Source organism: Kogia breviceps, chromosome 1, assembly GCF_026419965.1.
Source record: "Kogia breviceps isolate mKogBre1 chromosome 1, mKogBre1 haplotype 1, whole genome shotgun sequence".
Lineage (NCBI taxonomy): Eukaryota > Metazoa > Chordata > Mammalia > Artiodactyla > Physeteridae > Kogia > Kogia breviceps.
The window spans coordinates 182,686,168-182,710,999 of NC_081310.1; the positions used below are offsets into that span (position 1 = coordinate 182,686,168).

Consider the following 24,832-nt stretch of genomic DNA (forward strand, 5'->3'; position numbering starts at 1 on the left):
TCTTCTATAGATTTTAGCCATAAGAGCATAAAATTTAGCTCTGGTGCAAATCCTTATGTCAGCTTTAGCTGTATGTGCATTTAAAACAAAAACACAAAAACAAAATTTTTTTAAAAAACAGAAAAATAAAGCAGGTTGATAAAACTTTTTTTTTAAAGTAGCATGGTATAACAGCAAAGGCAGAAGTCAAGAAATTTCGGTTCTGGTCCTGGTAACTACCACTCTAGCTGGGTTACTTGGACTAGCCATTTACTCTTGTAGGGCTTGTTACTTTGCTGCTAAAAAGACAGGGTTGGGGAGGCTGGTCTGTCTCTTAGAACTCTTGCAGTTCCAAAAAAAAAACCAAAAAAAACCCATCACTCTAAATTCTACTCAGTTTTGTAAAATGCATCTCTACTAGGCAAACTGTGGATACTTTTCCTTCATGACTCTTCACACCAAACATTATTCAACTACGTTAAAGAGTTGATATCTTATTAAGCACTAGAAACAAGAAAGGTTAATCTTCTGTCTTGAACACAAAAAAACAAAGAAAGAAAAGGCAGGATGGAAATAAACCAAGAAGAGACTTTTGCTTCCACATTTCTACAGAATATGGATCACTTTACATTTTGTACTCAGTTTTAAATTCTCTCCCTTAACCAGGAAATTGAAACAAGTAACAAACCCCAAAAAGAAACCCCACAGTCTTGGGCTGTATTTGAGAGGGAGCTTTGTGCCAAGTACAAACAAAAGTGTTGGCTCTTCTGCTTGCAGGCCCTGAAACTACAGGAAAGCAGCTCAGGTGTCGCACCCTGACCTGCCGGATCTTAGAGTGACCACTAAATGATCACACAGACCTGCCATGGAATATTCCACATCAAGTGAAAACCAGTGTTAGGCTAAATTGGGAAAGTGATTTCCATATAATTTAGGTGAAAAAAGCAGGACACAAAAACTACACAAACATAGCAAACAAACTTATGGTTAACAATGGGGGAAGGAGGGGGTGGGATGGATTGGGAGATTGGGATTGACATATATACACTACTATGTATAAAACAGACAACTAATGAGAACCTACCGTACAGCACAGGGAACTCTACTCAGTGCTCTGTGATGACCTAAATGGGAAGGCAATCTAAAAGAGGGGATATATGTATACATATAACTGATTCACTTTGCTGTACAGCAGAAACTAACACAACACTGTAAAGCAACTATACTCCAATAAAAATTAATTTTAAAAAACCTACACAAACACTATGGCCACAACTATATAAATTTAGTTGATGAAAATACAGCAAAAATTTAACAGTGATTTGTGTCATATATTTCCTCCTTTTCCACCTAAATTTTCTATAATTTTTTCACACTTAAAATATTTTAAAATTGACCACTGAAGAAAAAAATTGAGCAAACCTCACTCTAATTTACAGGACTCCTTTCTAACCCAGCACTTACTTAAAATAACTGATCTTCCTCATTGCTTTTTTGTTTATGTCTAGAAGTTTTTTCCACGTCAGAATTAAAAATACTTTTGGCTACCAATATTATAAGTCTGTTTCTAAATAACTTGGGAAAAGAATTCAGAAATTAAGCTGGCAGAAATTGGGTCATTTTGTAAGATACATATTTCTCAAACCAAAAGAGGACTTTGGAGTAGCTTTAGCAAGTTCCCAAACTTTCCCTGGGAAGGAGCCTACAGGCAACACTTACTGCTAAGTTCCCCACCTTCCCCCACCTCACTGGATCTATCAGCATACTTTTTTTTTTTTAAACATCTTTATTGGAGTATAATTGCTTTACAATGGTGTGTTAGTTTCTGCTTTATAACAAAGTGAATCAGTTATACATATACATACGTTCCCATATCTCTTCCCTCTTGCATCTGCCTCCCTCCCACCCTCCCTATCCCACCCCTCTAGGTGGTCACAAACCACCTAGCTGACCTCCCTGTGCTATGCAGCTGCTTCCCACTAGCTATCTATTTTACGTTTGGTACTGTATATGTGTCCATGCCACTCTCTCAGTTTGTCACAGCTTACCCTTCCCCCTCCCCATATTTTCAAGTCCATTCTCTAGTAGGTCTGCGTCTTTATTCCCGTCTTCCCCCTAGGTTCTTCGTGACCTTTTTTTTTTTCTTAGATTCCATATATATGTGTTAGCATACGGTATTTGTTTTTCTCTTTCTGACTTACTTCACTCTGTATGACAGACTCTAGGTCCATCCACCTCACTACAAATAACTCAATTTCGTTTCTTTTTATGGCTGAGTAATATTCCAAAACTACAAACAGAACTACCATACGACCCAGCAATCCCATTACTGGGCATATACCCTGAGAAAACCATAATTCAAAGAGTCATGTACCAAAATGTTCATTGCAGCTCTATTTACAATAGCCAGGAGATGGAAACAATCTAAGTGTCCATCAACAGATGAATGGATAAAGAAGATGTGGCACATATATCAGCATACTTTTTCTGTTACAGGCTAGGAGTAAACATCTTTGGCTTTGTAGGCCATAGAAGTCTCTGTCGCAGCTACTCAACTCTGCCACAATAAAGCAGCCACAGACACTATGTAAATGAATGAGCGTGGCTATGTTCCAATAAAACATTTTTTTTTTACAGAAACAGGCAGTGGGCCAGCTTCAGCCTGTGTGCAGTGGTCTGCCAGCCTGTGGTGTACAGCACACTAGAGAACATCCTTGGAGCTTGGAGAGATGGTGAAAAGACCTGAAGGACTGCTTGCTCCTTCACAGGGAACGACCACTGAACCTTATTTTAACAGCCACACTGATCTCCAAGAATTCTTTGAAGGTGGTGTACTAATGAATATTCCCCCCAAAATCAATGAATTGGTTTCTCAAATATAGTAGTTTTCAACCATGATACTGAGACAGACATAGCTACGTAGAATGTGCTGCAATTAATTTACTATTAATAATACAGTACTGGTTTTCAAATGATTTTTAAAAAAAGCTTTATAAAAGGGATGATCAGTCTTATCCTGATAGCCAGCCTGGACCTATACACATAGCCTTGGGTGTACCTGCAGGAACAAAGGACTCATGTACATACTGTCAGTCCATGTACGTTTGCACCAGAAGGAGACTTAGAGACCACTGAGCCCAGCCCTTTCCATCTGAAGATAACAAATCCACTCTACGGCTAACAGCTCAAACATGTCAGGTTTGGATCTGTTACAGTCTTATTAATATTCATCAAAACATAAATGAAGTCAAGGAAGAAGAAACAGGAGATAGCCAAGAAGGGCGAGGGACGGTGTGATAATTCGCTAGGATAGATATACTTTTCCTTTTATAAACTTTCATTGTTGTTCATCATAGAAAAACTTGAAAATGCATGAAAGACAGAAGAAAAATTTAAAGCCCCCATACTATCATGGAGCAATTAACTATTGTTATCATTTTGGTTCCTTTCCCTTCAAATCCTTTCTCTGTGTATATTAGAAAAACAAAATGTTTTTCATAAGATTGCTTTCTACTTTCTTCATGAAATATTATGTCATAAGCACTTCCCTATATTATTTAATATGGCTCAAAAATATGATTTTATAATTTCTGTATTAAAAATCTATGGAACAGATGGACCATAATTATTTAAATTTCTCCCCTATTGTTGGATATTTATATCATCTCTTTATTTTGTATAATACTATATTAAAAGTTGAAAATAATCCTATGGAAGCTTATAAAACTATTTAAATATAACATTTTATATTTAGGTATTTGACAGCAGGTATTGCCTAAAGCAGAGTAATATTCTGAGGCCCTTCAGATCAAGGCACATCAGAGGACACATTAGTGACCACAGGAAGAGGTATATACCCCAGGAGCAGGCAAAGGAGCACTGGACCCACAACTGGAAAATGGGCCACCTGAGACCTTGAAATTCTTTACTAAAGGCAGATCAGGTAGTAGAGTCAACCAACATGACAAGTGGGGCCCACATGAGGTGGTATCCCAAGACTGAGCCTTGACTGCTCTCTCTCTGCAACACCCTACAGAGGAAAACTGTTTTGACTTGACTGCTATTATTAAAACTGTGTAGGAGAAAGGATGTTAAAAAGATGGTGGCAGATATTTCACTTATAGCATATAGTAAATTTGTGGGATATTCCCTTTGACATAGAAGGTCCACTAATTGGTCTTTCTTCCATGGGCAAATGGAAGAGAGTTCCCTGCTGAGTGTTTTCTCTGCAGGGTATGATGGGGCAGAATGTCAAAACAAACAGATGTGGATGCCAGCCTGGCATCAGCAACAGCATGATATGCTTCCAGAAGTGGCAGAGGGCTCTGAAACCTCTAGCGACTTCAGCAGTAGAACCCACATATATTTCCCTTCATCTAGCTGCCAATAAGAAAACTAAAACAAATTAATAATCTAATTCATATAATTCATAACACTAGAAACCTTCCCTCATAAATTGTCTGCTCTGAAGCAAGCCAAAGGAAGAGGAACAAGGATAACTTAGTGGAGGGAAGGAGTTACAAGTGCCCTCTTGAGTTATGTATTTTTAAAACGCTCCTTGAAATAATGACATTTACAGCAACATGGATGGACCTAGAGATGATTATACTAAGTAAAGTAAGCCAGAGAAAGACAAATACCATATGGTATCACTTATATGCAGAATCGAAAATATGATACAAATGAACTTATTTACAAAACAGAAAGAGACACGCAGACATAGAAAACAAACTTATGGTTACCAAAGGGGACAGGGGGTAGGGAGGAATAAATTAGGAGTTCGGGATGAGCAGATACAGACTACTATATATAAAATAAACAACAAGGTCCTACTGTATAGCACAGGGAACTATATTCAATATCCTGTAATAAACCATAATGGATAAGAATATGAAAAAGAATATAGATATATATGTATAACTGAATCACTTTGCTGTACACCAAAAAGTAACACAACACTGTAAATCAACTATACTTCAATTTTAAAAAATAAAAAATAAGGAGAAAAAAATAAAAAAGCTCCAATTCAGATACAGTTTCCAAATGGAAAGATATGAAGTAAAATGAACATGTATATTTTATAAAATACATAAAATACAGCAAAATTAAGTCTGAGCCAGTCACGGTAATACAACGTTACTCTTTAACTTAAAGATGGGAAAAGGAACCTTTCTGATTAAAATCCATGTCTAACACTGTGCAGTTAACCCTTGAACAACGTGGGCGTCAATCCCAGTGTAATTTACAGTTGGCCCTCCATATCCACGGTTCTTCCACATCCGCAAATTCAACCAACCAAGGACTGTGTAGTGCTGTAGTATTTACTATTGAAAAATAAACACATATAAGTGGTCCCATGCAGTTCAAACCCACGTTGTTCAAGGATCAACTGTATTTACCTATGGAATTTTTAGAAAGAGATTATTTTTCAAACCTAACTTTCCCAGAATTATTTGGGGGATAATTCATATTCTAAGTGGACAATCAAGAACAAGTCCAAAGTGATAAAGGACAACCTCCTCCACCCTCACCCTCATTTTTCTATCTGTCTGACAAAGATTTGCATGAACAGGACACACACTCTTCTTTTTGTGTCTATGCCACAAGAACTTTGGATATGCAAACAGAAAAGGTCAAGGACTAAAGATATGCCTCTCAAAACCATGAGAAGAATCAAGTTACATGTAAATTTGTCAAATGTGGAAAGTAATCACTGTCACCACTCACTCAGAACACTGGAAAGAGCTGGAGGTCAATGCTTCTGGACAACGGCACAGGTGACCAACAAACCCATGTGCAATAAACACTGAATGTCAAACACCACAAAGTTAATTGTCACAGTATCTGATCACAAACAATTCCTACAGGCATACTTGGAAGTGTGTTTTTCAAGACCTAAGTCAAGTTTATGGAAAGCGTTGGTAAGGTCACAGCACACACACTTACCTTACCAGTGCATCTGGTTTGCTTAGCTGGTTATTAGGAATACAGTTTTCCATTAAGTCCTTGTGTGTACTTGGGCTCTTGCTAGGGCATTTCTGCTTCTTCTCGTTTTTACTAGATGAGGAAGGAATGCTCCCATTTGTGGCGCTGTGACTTCGAGGTGAGGAGTTCACAACTCCACTGGCATTTTTGTAGTTTTTTGAGGAAGCAGTGCATGAGTCCTCTTTCAAGAGATTTTCTGTACTTCCCACGAGATCATTATTTAATCTTTTACTATTGATATGGTTTTCCATATACTCAATTTCTTGTATTTTAGAGTCTACAGGTTGTAGAATATTGTTGTTATTTATTCCAAGGTTGTGTTTTTTGGCATCTTTGTCTTTTTCTTTCCCTTTTTCTCTGTATTCTATCTCTGGCAAAGTTGTGGAGAGTTTTTTATTGGCTGGGATACCTCCGTTGTGGTGTATGAGGATTGAGGAATCCATATCAGGTAATCCTTTGGCTGCTACAATACCAAAAACAAACCAACAAGCAAAAAAAACCCACACTGGAATATTTAGTTGTAAAAAAACACAATGTATTGATTTGATAAACTACATCATCTATACTTAGAAACTCACTATATTAAGTTGCAAATTCATTCAGAAGCAATAACCACACCACATTATGCTAACTTCAAGAAGCAAATCCAAGTAAATTTGAGAAGCTGCACATTTAGAAAATTGCCATCATTTATAAACACCAAGCCATTAAAGTTTTGGCCTTGAAAATAATATGAGGATTTTACAATTAAGTCATACTTCACTTATCAGTCAAATCAAACTTGTCTATCACGGGGGTGACAGGACACAGGCACATCATACTCTTAAAAGGTCACATTTTAAAAGATGCTTAGATTAAACAAACTTAATAATTTTACTGCAAAGAAAGGGATTAAATGAAACAAAAAGGTGTGATGTTAGGATACAGGGCATCTATCCTTTGTCGGGACTCTATCATTAAAATAATAAGAAGTCTATTATCATTTACTAGGCCACTTACAAAGAATTTTCCGTATCAGGTCTACATATTCCAACTTGTCAAAGTCTACTTGAAGAGATAATTTTGCATCACACCAGAGAATAAGATTTTGTCATATATCAACTAAAAACATGACCCTCTCAAACCAAAGAAAACTGGTATTGCTATCAATTCATCTACTGAATTGGTTATATATTCATGAGAGGTTGTATTAGAAAAAGGTCAATCTGGGATCGATGTTGCATTATACAAACCATTTAAAGCGAGACCTAGCCACCTTTGCTCTATTCAGAAGAATTTTGACTTATGAAACAATTCTATAAGTTTACATCTCTATCTTGCTTATACTTTGGTTCTTGGTTTGCTTCAATTACAAATGCACATAGTTATATACACTATTTTGTTACTGAGAATAAATATTTTAAAATATTTATAACAAATAAAATATTAAAATAGAAAATAAGCTATAAAAGACATATATAAAAATAATAAAATAAACGTATTTAAAAGCACACGGCCTTCAGACACTAGGTAGAAAACATCACGCACATTCTGTATTTCATGACCAAACAAAGCAACAGTCCTGAAGAGGCACACCAGAAAACAGGAAAAGCTTTGGTAATTTTCCAGAGCCCTAGCAACTTTTCTGAAAATAAATAAATAAATAATACTGACAGACAAAATAATGACTAACCTATTGAGTCAATAGCTTTAGAGTAAAGACCTACCTTCCTCGGCCTCTTTTTCTTGCTTTTGTAGCATTTGTTGCTCTGGGGGGAGGGCTTGTTGAAGAAGCTGCATGTAAAATTCGTTCTCTTTTTGCACTTCCTTTTGCTTCCTCAACCGCATTTTGTAGCTTACATAACTTTTGAAGCCAAAGCCCAAAGTCACCACAGGGTACCCAATACTAGAAAGAAGACAATCCCACCAGTAATTGTAAGTTAAAAACAAACAACACGTGCATCAAGCACATGAGGACACCTATGAGTGAAATTAAGAAATAAATTCTAGATGATGATGACAGTTGAGCATTCAGTAAACACACGTAGTGTGTAATGCGTGCTGTGGAAATCAGAGGCAGCTGGCACCTAGAACAAACCCCCAGGGAACAGCAGGACTGCTGGACCATAAGAGGCTGCCCATCAGACTTTGGCATTCTTCAAATGAACTCAAGGAGTTACCGTAGGGACCGTTGGATACAGTGGCTAATGTCTTTGATTAATATTGAACTGCCTTATGCATGATTAGAACTTAGGCATCTGTATGCTTTTAAGAACTAACAGGGTAGAGATTTTATGAGTGGTCATAAGTAAACATTACACAAGTGTTAAAAAATCAAAAGGACATCATTTGGTTTTTAATACTAGAAGGCAGGGTCAAACTCAGGTGACTAATCTTGCTGCCTGAGGGGTACTGTCACCAGCTATTCCTGGAAAATTAGTTCATACATAAACACTCTATCAAACATAAATTCAAGAATCATTTAACTAAGTATCTGATGTTATCAGTGCCAACAACTGGTTTGCACCAATGAATTAAACCACCTGTACTTACAACTCTAATATCTGGGATAAAAAGTTGAAATATTTTCATTCAACTCATCAGTCTGTCTAATATCATTTCAAAGTCTCTGCAAACACTGTTGAAACTCATATTAAGCTTCATTAACATGAAAACAACAATTATAATTAGTCTAAACGTGATCATACCACAAATTTAAAGTGACAAGTTTTACTGACCAGGTTTATTTAATTCACTTGTTTGTGAAAAGACTTAAAACATATTGGAAACTATTTTTTTGTTGTTGATTACTATTTGTTTTGGTTTCTGCCATACATATTAGCAAAAAATGGTGTATTTAAAAGAAATATACATTACGTGGCTATTTCTGCAATAGATATAAAAAAGAATCGAGCTCATTTTAAAACATGTTTCATGGCTTAACGTTAAAAATAATATTCCTTAAAAATTATTAATAATATCCTCTTACTTTTGTAAATAGGCAAAGGAAATTGTAAGTTCATTTAAGCTCCATGAAATAGCCATATATTTCACTAAGACTTTTTGGAATCATTATCTGATTACAATAAAAATAGATAACATGTATCAGACACCTATGTGCTTGGCATTAAGTTAAACACTTTACATATATCACCTTATTTCATCTTTCCCACGACACCCCACAAGACAGGTTCCCAACATAAAGGTAAGAGAACTCAGGCTTAGAGAAGGTGACATGTCCAAGGCAACAAAGCTGTTAGGGGACAGAGCTGGGATTCAAACACCCATCTGCCTGACTAGAGGGCTCATATTCTTTACCACACCATGTTAGGTTGTCTTCTGGATTCATGTAATATCTCTGAGAAAAAATTTACAATTGAAATTACCATTCTACATTGAAAACACTGAATTGGATTACAGATTAAGAATACACATAATACTCACCAGTGAGCAGCAAATGGACGACAAAGGTCTACATGAAAATTTTTGAGATCTTTAAATCTAATTGCTGCTTCAATATAAACAAAGAGTATCCAGAGGGATACTGTGGGCAAACACACTCCCCTTTCTGTGGGAAAGCAGGAGAGAGACAAGCATCAATGAAACATTAACTAATATAACAGATGGGTTGTTTGGGAGACTGGTTCAACTACAGTAACTTTAAGACTTTCAAACTCAGGACTTCCCTGGTGGCACAGTGATTAAGACTCTGTGCTCCCAATGCAGGGGGCCTGCGTTTGATCCCTGGTCAGGGAACTAGATCCCACATGCATGCTGCAACTAAGAGTTCACATGCCACAACTAAGGAGCCCGTGAGCAACAACTAAAGAGCCCACCTGCTGCAACTAAGACCCAGTGCAACCAAATAAATAAATTTTTTAAAAAAGACTTTCAAACTAATTAAAAAGCAATATGATCCAAACTGAAAGCTTTTATATGACAAAAGATGCCTGGAATCATAGACAAAAATAAAAACAAGCATTCTGGCAGAAAATATTTACAATATATGTAGAACAAAGAAGTCATAGCCCTAGCATACAAAGAGCTCCTACAAATCAACAGAAAGTCAACTGAAGAAAAAAATTTGAAAGTCATAAAAGAAAAAATATAGATGGCTAAAAAACATGTGAAAAGATGCCAACTTCATTACTGACTAGGGAGATAAAAAATTTTTAAATGAGATTCTATTATTTTAACCTATCAGATAAAGCAAAAATTTTAAAGATGGGTAATAGTATAGGGAAGATATGTGAAAGGCTTCCTTCTCATACTCAGCAATAATATAAATTGGGGCAACTTTCTTAGAAGGCAATTTGGCAGTATAATTAAAAATACTTATACCTTTGACCCAGAAATTCCAATTCCAGGAATTTACCATACAGAAATACAAAAGAGCCCTGGGAAAAATGTATAAGAATATTCAATGTATTATTTGCAATAGCAAAAATTAGGATTTAGAATTAACTTAAATGTCTATCAACAGGAACTGTTTAATTATGATAAATCTATATAATGAAATATGATGCAGCTTTTCAAAAGGATGAAGATCTGTACTACCATAAAATGATATGTAAAAAAACACAAATTCTTAAGTAAGAATGAGTTACAGCACTAAGAAATGTTTCTGACATTTAAGTATTACTCAAAAATTGTTTTTTCTTAACTACGAGCTCATATTCCTTTTGTAATTAAAAACAATTTTCAATGTAGGAAAAAGCAACTTGCAATAGAATAAATAAAACTCAAATAATGAGATAATTTTCACTGGGCTTTAGAATTAAAGTCTGTAGGCTATGTCCATCTATGTCAGGACATGACTAATAATGGGATATTTCATGAAGATAGACCACAAAGGCATGAGATCCACTAACTCTGGAAAGATCTCCTTTGAGACCATATAAAGCTAGCAAGTTACAGAAGACAGAACTGGAGGAAAAACTCAGTGACCTGAAGAACTAAATGGCTTTTTTCTAAGACTCTTTGGGATGAAACACAAGAAAAATTATAGCATCTTGGTACTAGAAAGATGATCACTTAGTCCAACTTTCATTTTATGGAAGAGTAAAATGAGGCCCAGAGTTTATACAAATTGGGTCCAAATCACAGAGATAATAATGAATCTGCTTCTAAGAACCTAAATCCCCAAAGACCTAGTCCATAAGGTAAGAAGACACTTGAAGCTCTGTGAAGGCAGCTAATGGTCTCAACCATTCTTACAGATTTAATGCACTGGAAAAAGGGTATTTTCACAATGTAGGAAGACAAACAGCAACCCTTAGGATAATGCATTTTCAATTTCATTTCAAAATGCATTTAAAAAAATTTATATTCTGTACTCCCTATATTAAATTCTAAAGTTATCATAAACAAAATAAGCACATTACAGAAAAACTAGAAAAAATTGGATAAACTACCCATATTTCTACACCTATAAAATAAATAAAATCAAACCACGTTGAAAATATTTTTGAACTAGTATAATAGTCATGTCGTATATACAGTTTTTTTTTAGGTACTCTTTTAACTTCTGTTACGTATGTTATGTATATATGTATGTATTTAGGCCATGCTGTGCAGCACATGGGCTCTTAGTTCCCCAACCAGGGATCAAACCCGTGTCCTCTGCAGTGGAAGCGTGGAGTCTTATCCACTGGACCTCCAGGGTAGTCCCGTACATACAGTCTTATATCCTGTTTTCTCCCTCTTAATAGCAAGGAAAAAAATTAATAATATAATATTTTCATTCTTTTGTGGCAATATATAATTTCATCAATCATTACTAATATTCTTAAGAAAAATTTAAAATTTTAACAACTGAAAGAGAAATTAATCCCAAGCTATAAAAACTGTACTCACATTTATTGGGCCTAATAAGAACACAAAGTTAGTTTTGTTTGTTCACCAATCATTCCAAATTAAAACATACTTCATAACTTAGGTATTCCAACATGCATTTCTGAGCCTAGAGCTAAAGAGAGGCCAATATCATTTATAACATTAGCTTCATTGCTGCCCTGTGGGTCACCCACTGAACTCCAATAGGTTCTATTAACAGTTATATGAGTAGTTTTTTCTCAACTATTAAGACATTATTAAAGTAATTTAGGGAATCATTATAGTTCATCAGAGTCAGAGATTATCTGAGCTCGAAGGCTCCCTTAAACACTGTCTAGATCACCCTAGCCTCACATGACAGAGAAGAAGCTGAGACCTAGAGAGAATGACAAGTATAAATGGCAACTCACTCGAAACTGAGGGACAAGGAAATACAACTACAAACTGGTACATAGGAAAATCACTTTAACTAGAGGAAAGCAGACTAAGGAACCAGCATGCTAGCTTATAAATTCAGTCAGATATGAGAGAGTGCTAAAGATGGAGAAAACAGTGCTCCAAGTGTATACTTTAAATAACAGAGCTGAACCGTGTCTTCTAACATGGGACAACATCATCCTTTTAGCATTTAGAGAAGAGAATGAATGTTGCTCCGGAGAGCTTTTATTAGTTGGTGCTCCAACAGCGGTCAAAATTCTACAGGTTGCAGCTGGGCCTAGGAATCAAGTTTCACGCAGCTTTGCACAGAAATGTGACAATCTGAGAGCCAATCATCACATCCCCATGCGTCCCATGTGCAGGCTTCATAGTGGACTGGAGCTATCAAAACATCTCAGCTCATCTTAGTTTGTAATAGCAAAAGAATAGCTCTAAGAAGAAGGGAGGTGGCTACGTAGCTCCACTCAAGTCAGAACATACCTGAAATAGTACATTTTGGTTTAGAGAGCCACTAAGAACTAGGGAGATCAGAATGGTGCAAGTGCTTAAAATAACATATAAGGAAAAGCTGATGAAATCGGAGATGCTTTGTCTACAGAAAAGAAGATGAGAGGATATGACAGTGTCTTTAAGGCTCTAAAGAAATGTTAACATGGATGGAAGATTACACTCATTCAGTGTGGCTCTAATGCAGGGGTCCAATGTTTGTACTAGAGGGATGGTCTGTAAGCCCTTTAAAATTAAAAAAAAAATTTTCTGTATATTCCCATGTGTTTTTCTGGGGCAAGCCCTTTATATCCTCTAAGTGATCAGTGAGTCCCAAGACAGTCAAGACATGCTCGGTCAAATGTGTAAGGAGGAAAATTCTGGCTCAGTAGGAGGAAGAATTTTCTATTCCAGTTGCCCCAAAACAATAGTAGTAAGTTCCTTGTCACTAGATTTTCAATCAGAGATTAAACCATCATGTGCCAGGGATGCTGTGGGGACTCTTATGCCAAATAAGGGTTCAACTAGATGACTTCTGACATTCCTTTCAATACTGAAGCTGAAGGAACATTTTTCCTATTTGGCACATGGCTGTCTTCAAATCCACCTAAATAAAAACTGCTTCTACTTTTTAAAAAAATGGATATCTTCATAATGAGAGTTGGTAACTGGAATGTCTACAATCAAAATATCAAATCATACAGGCTTAAAGTTTTGATTCAATAATTAAAAAATACAATTTTAAAGGTCTATTATGAAAAGGGATCTTTAAAATGTCCACATTTATACACTACCAAATGTAAAATAGATAGCAAGTGGGACGCGGCAGCACAGCACAGGGAGATCAGCTTGGTGCTTTGTGACTACCTAGAGGGGTGGGATCAGGAGGGTAGGAGGGAGATGCAAGAGGGAGGGGACATGGGGACATATGTATACATATAGCTGATTCACTTTGTTATGCAGCAGAAACTAACACAACATTGTAAAGCAATTAAACTCCAATAAATATGTTAAAAAAATGGAAGAATTTTAAAAAATGTTCACATTAAGCTCAACTCTAAATAATTTATTCAAGGAAATCACCACATTAAAAATGTTTGAATCTAAGATTTCTAGCCATCTAAGAAACCATTAAAACTTACCTGTGTGCCATACGTACTGAACCCACACATATGTACTAGCAGCAAAAAAAAGCCATTGTATGGGGATGAACAGCAGACATATTATATTTGACGTGAATGCTACACAAACAAAAAATACTGAGAAGGCCTAAAGGGAAAAACAAAATAAAAAACATATCTTAGAACATGTTAATTTCAAACAGAGATTATTAAAAGCACGTTGGACAAAATCTCTGAAACTGCTCTGCAATAACTACAGAACAAGTTACAACAGGAAATTTTAAATATTTAAAATCACCCATATAAAAAGTAGTCATTAATTTATCATTAAAGAGTAATCCTATTTATGGCCTCAAATCATGAAGAACTGGACCAGAACAAATTGAGGTTGATTCACAGTGAGTTTACTTGGACTCCACAGGTGGGTTACCTAAAAGAAACAGAATTTTAACATAGAAAAGGCTCCTCCCTCCTCACAAAATATTACTAAAGAGACTCATTCTTAAAGGATAGGCTGTTGAAGCACAGATGCAAGACAACTGTGGCAAGAATTACACTGATGTTCATAATTTTAACAATGCAGCTTCCTCTGGACACATCATTATCTATTACTAACAGGACATGAGCTCGAAACCATCTTTTCAAGGCATGGATTTGCTCTGACCAAAGCACCAGGCCTGGGTAGAAGAGGTACAGGTTTAAGATGTGGCTCTGGAACACAACAGAACTACAGGTCAACCAAGGGAGCAAGCCCAGGCCTATGCCCTTGCTCTAATCCAGCAGTTCTCAAAACATGATCTGGGGATCCCTGGGGATCTCTGAGATCCTTTCAGGGAGTTTTCTAGGTTAAATAATTTCATAATAATACTAAGGCATTATCTGCCTCTTTCATGCTCATTTACTCAGGAGTATGGTGGTGTCTTCTAGAAGTTACAGGATAAGTGATATTGTAATCACCTGAGTTCACAAGCAGATATGAAAAGCCAGCTGTCTTCTATTAAGCCAGACAGAGAGATTTTCAAAAATGTAGTCAATCTTCTCATTTTTTTTGTTTTGGAAAACACAGTTATTTTTCATTTTAAAATGTAATGTGTATTAACATGTAATGGGTTTATTATTGCTATTTTTAAGTGAATTAAGTATTCAATTTTTATTTTAAACAAAAATTTATATTTTTATTTAAATTAAATAAGTATTAAAATTTTTTCCAGTTTTAATTTCTAATATAGTAAAAATAGATAGATGTAACCTACATAAATAAAAGCTTTTTCACGTCCTCAATAGTTGTTAGGAGTATAAAGGATCTGGAGCCCAAAAAAGTCTGAGAACCACTGCTCTAATTCAAACCCAGTCACAAAGCCAGTGATAGGGGCTCCAGAGGTACTTCAGAGTAGAACTGGGCAATTACTGCTTTATCTACTACTCTGTCTTCCTCCTGAAATCCTCCCTCCCTCCCCTTCTTTTCACTGGAATGGTAAAGGAGGGAGTAAAATGATTTGATCAGTGGGTTTAGACAAAATAGCCTTAAAGGCTAGTTTCAGTCCATAGACCCTGTTACTCAATACAGTCACCTAAGTATTGCTAATAAAATCTACTTTAAACAGTTTCTCTATCAGTTATTGAAGACTTTCTTAGAAGGGTAAATAAATCTTTTACACTTGAAAAATATATATATTAATAAACTTACCAGTCCCTGGTATCTGAAGGAATCATAGACGCTTCTGATGAAAAGCCAAAATGGCCACAGGTATTCAAATCTGAATTCCAGGACAAAATCTGCCAGGAGGACAAGTGCCCACACTACCAGGAATTTCAGGTATAAAAATGTACTGCAAAATATAAAAGAATTCAAGGTCATTTGTGAAGAGCTAGAAAAAGAAAATTCACTGCTTTATTTAAAAAGAGACAAAAAATACCTTCCTATACTATGAAAACAATGGAGATAAAGGACAAAAAGAGATGCTGCCATGGCCCACCTAAATTTTAAAAGCTCTGGTGTTCATTCTGAGACCCACAACTATCAAAATAAGATGATGACCCAAAATGCTTAATTCCATTTAAGATGGAAAAGGCCCATTTAAATCTCACCACTATTTTAAAATGTGCTAAGTATCTGACTTCAAAATACCACAACACTCTCAAAATTACAGCTTTCAAGCTGTTCTTCATTAGAAGAAATGTCATGGTTGAGTGGCTTGAAATTTGCTGTTTCCCCACCCCTCAACATCTGTTTGAAGAGTCTTTGAAATTCATGATGCACATCCCTACAGGCTTGAAGAATTCTTCGCCCCACCCCCCCTTCTCCTCTTGCCTCTCTCTATAGTATTCATGTGAATTAACCAAACAAAAAACAAATGACTTCCCAAAACAGACAGAAATTAACTTAGGGAGCAGATGCCAATCACTTCTAAGGGCTGTGAGGGTACCAAAATGTACATTAAAGAAAAAAGCCCTGAAAGATCCCAGCCTTGCTCTAGCTGAGATGTTAATGTGTGTACCCACTTCCCTCTGGACTTATGTTAAATAGAAACACACCTTGATAAGCCAATCAGAACACATATCTAACCACTGTGATATCTCAAAGCAAGGTAAGGACCTGGATTTAAAAATATATTTTTCATATAATCTAAAAGCCCATTCTTCCAATTCATTAGTTGTATCATAGATAACAGAAGCTTTCAGACTCTACCTATTAATAAGCCCTTAATTCTAGGTTTTTACTCTGGTCAGTTCTGGAGCAGGTTAAATTTAGGTATTTTTTTTTTAAAAGGTTTTCTAAGATATACAGATGGGAAGTACCTAAAATTCACTTTGACTCAGGCAACAGCCTTGCATGGTGTTTTGCAATACAAACATTCCAATATTGCTGCTTTAATTAGCTGTCTGAATATACAACATGAACAATAAAATCAAAACTTTTAATAAATAATTTTGAAATGTATTAAAATAAGGTACAAAAAGACTTATATTCTTGGGGGTAAAATTAACAAAAGCAGGATCCAGCACTGAGGATTCCTTCTATGCCCTATAAAGCCACACAGGTAAAAAAAGATGTCAAGAACAGACACATATGACCCTTAATGTTACAGTGTCATAATGATACATAATTTGCAACTAGGGTCAATTTCTAATACTAATTCTTGGTAGAACTTCTTTGGGCACAACAATAAGTTTTGATTAAGAGGTTTGCTGTAGAATCAAGGAACTCAAGGCAAACCACAACACAAGCTTGAATCTTTTTTTTTTTTTCCATATATTTATTTAGGGGCTGCATTTGATCTTCACTGATGCATGCGGGCTTTCGCTAGGGGCAGCAAGCGGGGGCTACTCTTTGTTGCGGTGCACGGGCTTCTCACCACGGTGGCTTCTCTTGTTGCAAAGCATGGGCTCTAGGCGCGTGGGCTTCAGTAGTTGTGGCACACGGGCTCAGTAGTTGTGGCTCGCAGGCTCTAGAGCGCAGGCTCAGTAGTTGTGGCGCATGGGCTTAGTTGCTCTGTGGCCATGTGGGATCTTCCCAGACCAGGGATCGAACCCATGTCCCCTGCGTTGGCAGGCGGGTTCTTAACCACTGCGCCACCAGGGAAGTCCACAAGCTTGAATCTTAAGTCACACCTCTTAGTTTCATTTCATTAGAGTCATGTTAGTCAGATGAGGACACAGCTCTCATTCTCATTCATTAAATCCATCATTGATCCAGTGGAGAGTAAGGCATAGTTTGTTAGAAAGAACAACTGAGCCACGCAGGCATTCAGGAGCACAAATCTAGTTTGAAACTAGATTTCCAAGCTTGGCTTTAAAAGTAAAAGGATTTTTCCTTATTTCTAGAATTGTTTCTAGGTTTTAAGGAAGAAATAACAGCCTTTCATCCATACCTAAGGCATTTAAGAAATGTCATGGAAATGTATTTACTTCTCTGATGAATCCTTTTCCCATGGGGCTGTGTCTGGAACGTAGCTGAATAAGGTGGGTGCCTCATCATGTCTAGTTGTCACTATTTCCCAAGTGGAGAAGACAGAGTTCTACCAACTGCTCTCTGCCCCAAATGCTCCCAAGCATGGCAGGATCATAGTCTAGCTGGCAACATGCCATTTCACTGTTTAGAAAGCATTATCCTAAGAATAGCAGCCTGTTGAATACTTTTTAATAACTCAATCATTTAAACCTAAGGCGTTACAAAAACGATCATCTTTGTTACAGTGACTACTCATTTTCAATTCTGTAACTTCAAGGGGGTTCCTTTCTATATATTTAATTTCTTTTCAAACAGCTGCTTTCATACCTCTGATGTTCCTGGACACCCAGTTCTTATGGAGTCACAGTTCGGAAGTACAGATTTCTAAGGAAACTTGATCTTTCACAAACATGTGCTACACCCTCAGCTTTCCTCAGGCTCCCCTTCTAGGTGGGCCTGCCTCTAAAATCAAGAGGCAATCTTAATTAACAGTTGATTCTACTCTAGGACTAGTTTTAAACTTTATAGATTCATTTTAATCTAATAAGAGTTTTAGAAAGTTTAAGGCAGTTGCCTGATTCAGTATTCACTGAGCCTTCTATATCAGTAAATTATGCCTATAATCCTTCTATAGGTACATGTACAAAAGTTAAAAGACAAGTAAACTAAAATGACTGCTCATCAGTGTAGAAAACCTGACTAATTCCTTTCCTTCCATACTCTGAAGGTCATAAGATTTTGCCAAATCCAAAGAGATGACATTCTAAAGGGGGAGAAAATTTTAGACAGGGTTTTTTTTTTTTTAAATAAATTTATTTATTTTTATTTTTTGGCTGCATCGGGTCTTTGTTGCTGCACACAGGCTTTCTCTAGTTGCGGCAAGCGGGGGCTACTCTTCATTGCAGTGCGCGGGCTTATCATCGTGGTGGATTCTCTTGTTGTGGAGCACGGGGTTTTGACGCACAGGTTTCAGTAGTTGTGGCACGTGGGCTTCAGCAGTTGTGGCGCACGGGCTTAGTTGCTCTGCAGCATGTGGCATCTTCCCGGACCATGGCTTGAACCCATGTCCCCTACGTTGGCAGGCGGATTCTTAACCACTGTGCCACCAGTGAAGTCCCTAGACAGGGTTTTAAACCCTTAACATTCCAAAATATTTCTTTTAACCATGAAAAAAATATGATTAAATATAAAATATTTTTATATATATAGTTCATAATGTGACTTATGGCTAACTTGCTGTTACTTTAATTCTCTGATCCAAATAAATTTACTAATTACTATAAAATATCTTGAACAAAAATTAAAGCATAATTGCAACAAAAAGATACTTTCCATAATAATATATTGAAACAAGGGCAGACCAATAATGTCTTCTGATGGTCTGATTAGCTTCTACTCTGGGTGCCAGTGAAATACAGAAGAGATATGCAAACATTAGGCTTAATGGTGGTGACTCTTTCACAGTGGATATTAACTATAAGATTCTTTTTTCCCATTCCATTCCCAATAGAATTCCCCATTCTATTCCTACCCTTGCCATTTACAACCAGTTTTTAAAACTGAATCTATTTAGCAATACCCTCCATGTATGGATTAATCACCTATGATTAATGAGAAGAAGTATTGAACATTCTTCTTTTTCCATGTAAAGTGCACCTTTTCTCTAGTATCTCTAGCTGCTTGTCACTTAGATCATTTTCTGGGGCTCATATAATTACCACAGCGTGGCCATCAATCCTCAGTACCTGACCTTTTCCCTAGGCAGACTAATGGCCATTTAGTTCACTTGGGCCTCACCACAGAAATGAGTCTGTGGGATATTTCACTGGCTGTGCTAGTAGTCATCTATCACAATCCCAAGCTTTCCTGTCCTCTCCGTAACAGCAACTGTGAATCCCTTTTACCTTTTAGTATGTAGCATGATACTCCTTGAAACAAACTGCTTTGTCTCTACTGTTATTGAATACTTCTTCCTATTGGACATCACCTCCAGAATGTTTGCCCAGCCTCTTGTCGAGCTGGTATCCTGCTAAAGTCTTATTATATGTAATGACAGTTTTGCTACTCAGAGTGTGGTCCATGGACCAGCAGCATCAGCATCATGTATGAGCTTTTCAGGAAAGCAGTATTTCAGGGCCCACCCCAGGCCTATTTAATCTAAGGCTGTGTATTAACCAGATCCCTAGACCCTCTGTGCATATATTAAAATTGTGTAAACTTCTCATAGTCATAGAACTTTCACTGAATTCCACAGTTTCTCAGAAAGAAGACAACGATCTACTCAGATCATCAGTACTTATCTCCAAACTGTTGTCCATCCCTCAACTGGGAACATTCAAACTGTTCAGGGTTAATTCCTCCATTTTTCTACATTTCTTTCTGAGTCACAGACAAGATCCTTACCTAAATACAACTTTAACTAAATGAAGCACTTCCATTACTACTTATCCTTCAGCACGCAGCATGAACATCATTTCTTCAAAAAAGGCCTCCCTGACCCCACAGTAAAGACTGTTACCCCATTACATGTTCATATAGCATCCTGTACCACAAGAATCATATTATAATTAAATAACACTTTGTATAACTAATTGTTTAAATGTAAAGTCCACAAGAAGAACAAAGGAGCTGCCCACTTTTTTCCCTGCTTTATAATGCCAGCACAGAACCTGGCACACCAGAGAAACTTTAACAAATAGTTGTTGAATGAATGACCTGCCATACATAAGAATGTTTAGGACCAAGAGTAGGGCTTTTATCAAAGCACACACTTACAGTGAAGGTAGAGGGAAAGATGATGCACAGGTGACTAAGAAGGGTGTCTGAACAAAGCAACACCAACGAAGATAACAAATGCAGCTTCTGCCTGAAGGATTACCATGCACCTGCTCCCAATCTGTTCTCACTATTTTTCCACTAGGAAGAAAGAAATCTTACCAGCCTTGCTCTGGATGCCAGACTATCACTCCATTTAGCCTACCTGCCACTGGTTCTGACTACTGTGGGGGTCCTCAAAGTACCTTCTATTAAGCCTAACATTAAAGAAATCTGCAAAAATGTAAAACCACACCACTCTTCTCATGCATTTATTATTGTTATTTTTATATGAACTAGTAATTATTTAAAATTTTTGTCTTAATTTCTAATTCAGTAAAATTTTTAGATATAACCCATACAAACCAAAGCTCTTTGGGATTCTCAATCACTTTTAAGAGTATAAAGAGGTCCCAAGACAAAAAATTTGAGGAATGGTGGTCTACAGAAAGTTGTGCATGAGCCTCAAGACTAGAACCACTGCTACGTTCTGCAACCACATCCTGTGTAAAATCCAGAAAAGGGGAGCAGGCTGAGAAGACCTAAGCTGTTCTGTATTTTTCTTTTCTATTCTGGGCCTCCTGCAGACTGCAAAGAAAACCATTCTAGAGTCAATCACTCACACACACACACTCATGCTTATATACATGCACAGCCACTGGAATGACAAATCTAACAGTGTGAAATATGTCCAATTTAAAAAGAAAAAAACCCTAGAATGGAAATCACTAAAAAAGCTTTTAAGAATTGTGTTGTATAGTATTTTTCTAAAGTACTATATGACTATTAAGATATCAGGAACATGTACTGTAACCTAATGCAACTGGAAAGTTTAAAGTTTTAGAATTTCTGCTTCAAAAACACTTTTAATAGTGTGGATTCTATGGGGTTTGGGATTAAAAGAGGTAAAGAAGACATCAGGAGAAAGAAGACAACCCACAGGCCCTAAAAAATTGTGTTAACATTGTACAAACATTAGAAATTCATTTTATAAACGAATCATGTATTATGCTTCATATCTTTAATAGTAATAATCATCTACCTAATCACACCTTATGTTTATATCACACTTGTGTAACTCTTCCAAAAGCTTTCATATGATCTCATTTTATCCTTACAACTATGACATAAGCAAGGCAGTTATTATCATTTTATAGGAAAGAAATCTGAGGAACAGGGAACTAATAGGCTGCAGGACACTGTTGAAAGAGCACAGGAATGGGAGTCAGGAGACCACAGAGAACAGAGTGAATTCTACATGCACTGCTGTGTTGCTGCTAAAAAATTATAAATAAATTTCTATGTAAAGAAATGGACACGATTAAATAAGAAAAAAAACCAAGAAATATTTGTGTAAAACAGAATTCTATTTTTGTTAAGAAAGAAATATATATGTTTGTTTATATGGATCAAAGAAGAAACTGTACTTATAAATTATATAACAGTGCTCATTCCAGAGCAAGAGGACTAAGCTCTTTTACGTTATACTTACACACTGTCATACTGCTTTAATTTTTTATAACAAGCACGTATTACTTTTCTTTTCTTAACTCTTCATTTTGAAATAGTTTTAGACTTACAGAAAAGCTGCCAAAATAATACAAAGAACTCCTTTATATCTTTCCACCCAGATTTCACAAATGATAAAACATTTTGTCAAGTTTCTATCATTCTTCCCCTATATATGTATACACAGTATTTTTCCTGAACTATTTGAAAATAATTTGCAGACATAATATCCCCTTACTCCTGAAATTCTTGAAAACAAGAATATTTTCTTATATAACCACAGCACTATTATCAAAATCAGGAAATTAACACTGATACAGTACTATTATCTGATCTACAGAAGTTATTCAAATTTCAGTAATGAACTCACTAATGTCCTTTACAGCAACAGATAGATAGATCCACTGATCAATCAATCCCAGTCCAGGATCACATTTTGCATTGTTGTCACATCTACACTGGATTATTTAATGGAAAAGAGATTTTCATTTTGAGAAGAAAAAAAGATTAATGGCCTTGCACAAGACACTCCTGGTACCTGTTGCTTCACCTGAAAAACGAAGATAATGACACCTGTCCTTCATGTACTAGAGAGTTTGAGAGGACCATACGAGTTATTACACATAAACACCATTAGGAAAGGGAGAAGTAGCACAAAAAGTAAAACAAAAAGAGAACAGACTTTGGGGTAAGGCAGACAGAGGTCTCTATCAAGTGGTGAAACCTCCTGTAATCTCAGTTTCCTCACCTGTGAAACTGAAGCTAATATCCTTACTGGAACTAAATAACAGAATGAAGATAAAATTATAGTAGTAACAGCAAACATTTTTGAGCAGCTCTGCCTGTGTCAGGCACTATGTTAAGTATTTTATGTGAATTATCTCAATTATCCTTATAATAATCCTATAAAGTAGGTAATATTATTTACTATCTTCATTTTACAGATGAGAAAACTGAGGGTTAAAGCAAGTAGATGACTTGTTCAAGATCAAATAACTAGTGTTGGGGACATTAATTGAACACAAGTTCATATGATGTTAAAGCCCATATGCTTATTCATCACATTGGACTTTCTCATCTCGTACTAAATGTTTGATAAATATTATTTCCCTTCTTTATATCCCTTTGTGTATACATATTCATGTTACATAATTCTTTTTTTAAAATAAATTTATTTATTTATTTTTTTTATTTTTGGCTGCGTTGGGTCCTTGTTGCTGCACACGGGCTTTCTCTAGCTGCGGTGAGCAGGGGCTACTCTTTGTTGCTGTGCGTGTGCTTCTCATTGTGGTGGCTTCTCTTGTTGCAGAGCATGGGCTCTAGGTGTGCGGGCTTCAGTAGTTGTGGCGTGCGAGCTCAGTAGTTGTGGCTCGCGGGCTCTAGAGTACAGGCTCAGTAGTTGTGGTGCTCGGGCTTAGTTGCTCCGCGGCATGTGGTATCTTCTCGGACCAGGGATTGAACCCGTGTCCCCTGCATTGGCAGGCGGATTCTTAACCACTGTGCCACCAGGGAAGCCCCCAAGTTACATAATTCTTTAATTCTCCAAGAAAACCAAGTTTTTAAAAAATGAGCAGATGTGCTTTATGAAAGAATAAACACTCAGTACCTTAATTCATAAGCTATGAATTTGTAAACACACTATGAAGTTCTGCAGAAAAAGATGTTAAAGTCAAATGCTCTTTACAGAAATAGCTATGGCACAAAAGATGGGACAATTCAAGACTGTTTTCCAACAATATTCATACTCATAGAATGGTCATTGTAAAAGAGAAACATGTAATTTAAAAATAAAAAGACAACTCATTTTTTAAAAAGCCAGAAACACAATGAACCATGAGGTATAGTTTGTCAAGTCTAGAAAAAGACAAGAAAATAATACTTATTACATCTGAGACAGAAGACTCCAGCCTTAGTATTTCTCTCATCTGAGACAGGAGTTTTTGTGTGACCATGAACATGGCCCCCATTTTCTCCAGAGCTCCTGACCTCACTACAAGATGGCAAAGTACTGACTTTAGTACTGAGCAGCTTATTTGGTTTTTAAAAGTGTTTTGAAGATGAGCAAAGTAATAATATAATTTAAAAACAGAACCAGATTATTTCTAGCCACCTCCCCTGTTCTGGGTAGGAAACAGATCCCAAACAGCCTTAATGAGTCACTGATCTCTTTGCATACACCTGAAGTGGACTAGATGCACCATTTCAATCCACTAAATGCAAAACCTCTAAAACAGAAATGGCAATAGAGGAGATGGGGTGAGGGATAAATTACTTCTGATATTATAACCCCGTGAGTCAATGTGAGCATATCATCCTTAAGGGCAGCAGAGGAAAAAATACAAAGGAATGAAAGCCAGTGCTATGAAGGGGCTTCAAAGTCTGGGGATGATAGGCATCTTAGAAGGTTGATGAGCTGAGGCCAATTTGATGTCAGTTAAATTAAATGCCAAAGTAAAGATAGAAAGCCTCAAAGAATATACTTTAACAGCTGATTACATTTTTTAACGTTTCCATTACCAGAATGCATATGCCTGAAGGTGCGAGACCTTGAGGAAATAGTCACTCCTCAGGTATTTGAAGAAATCCACGATGGGGAAAAAAAAAAGTCCAGCAGAGGATATGTGTTTCTACTGTTGGTAAGTACCATTCTACTTATGCAGCTTGTTGAGCACAGAACTTATTTTTCTTCTGGACCTATTTCTTGAAAACTATCCAAGTAAAATAATTACACCCA

At 36.5% G+C, this 24,832-nt stretch overlaps 1 protein-coding gene across 1 annotated transcript in view; it reads right to left on the minus strand.

The window, feature by feature from the left end:
- MACO1 (macoilin 1) overlaps positions 1-24,832 on the minus strand; it is a 56,374-nt gene that overhangs the window by 25,849 nt on the left and 5,693 nt on the right. The window contains exons 2-6 of the mRNA XM_059082518.2: positions 15,511-15,652; positions 13,845-13,971; positions 9,388-9,511; positions 7,671-7,849; positions 5,926-6,427 (exon numbers count right to left, since the gene is read on the minus strand). Coding sequence (XP_058938501.1) covers positions 5,926-6,427; positions 7,671-7,849; positions 9,388-9,511; positions 13,845-13,971; positions 15,511-15,652 — 1,074 coding nt within the window. The remainder of the gene's footprint in view (positions 1-5,925; positions 6,428-7,670; positions 7,850-9,387; positions 9,512-13,844; positions 13,972-15,510; positions 15,653-24,832) is intronic.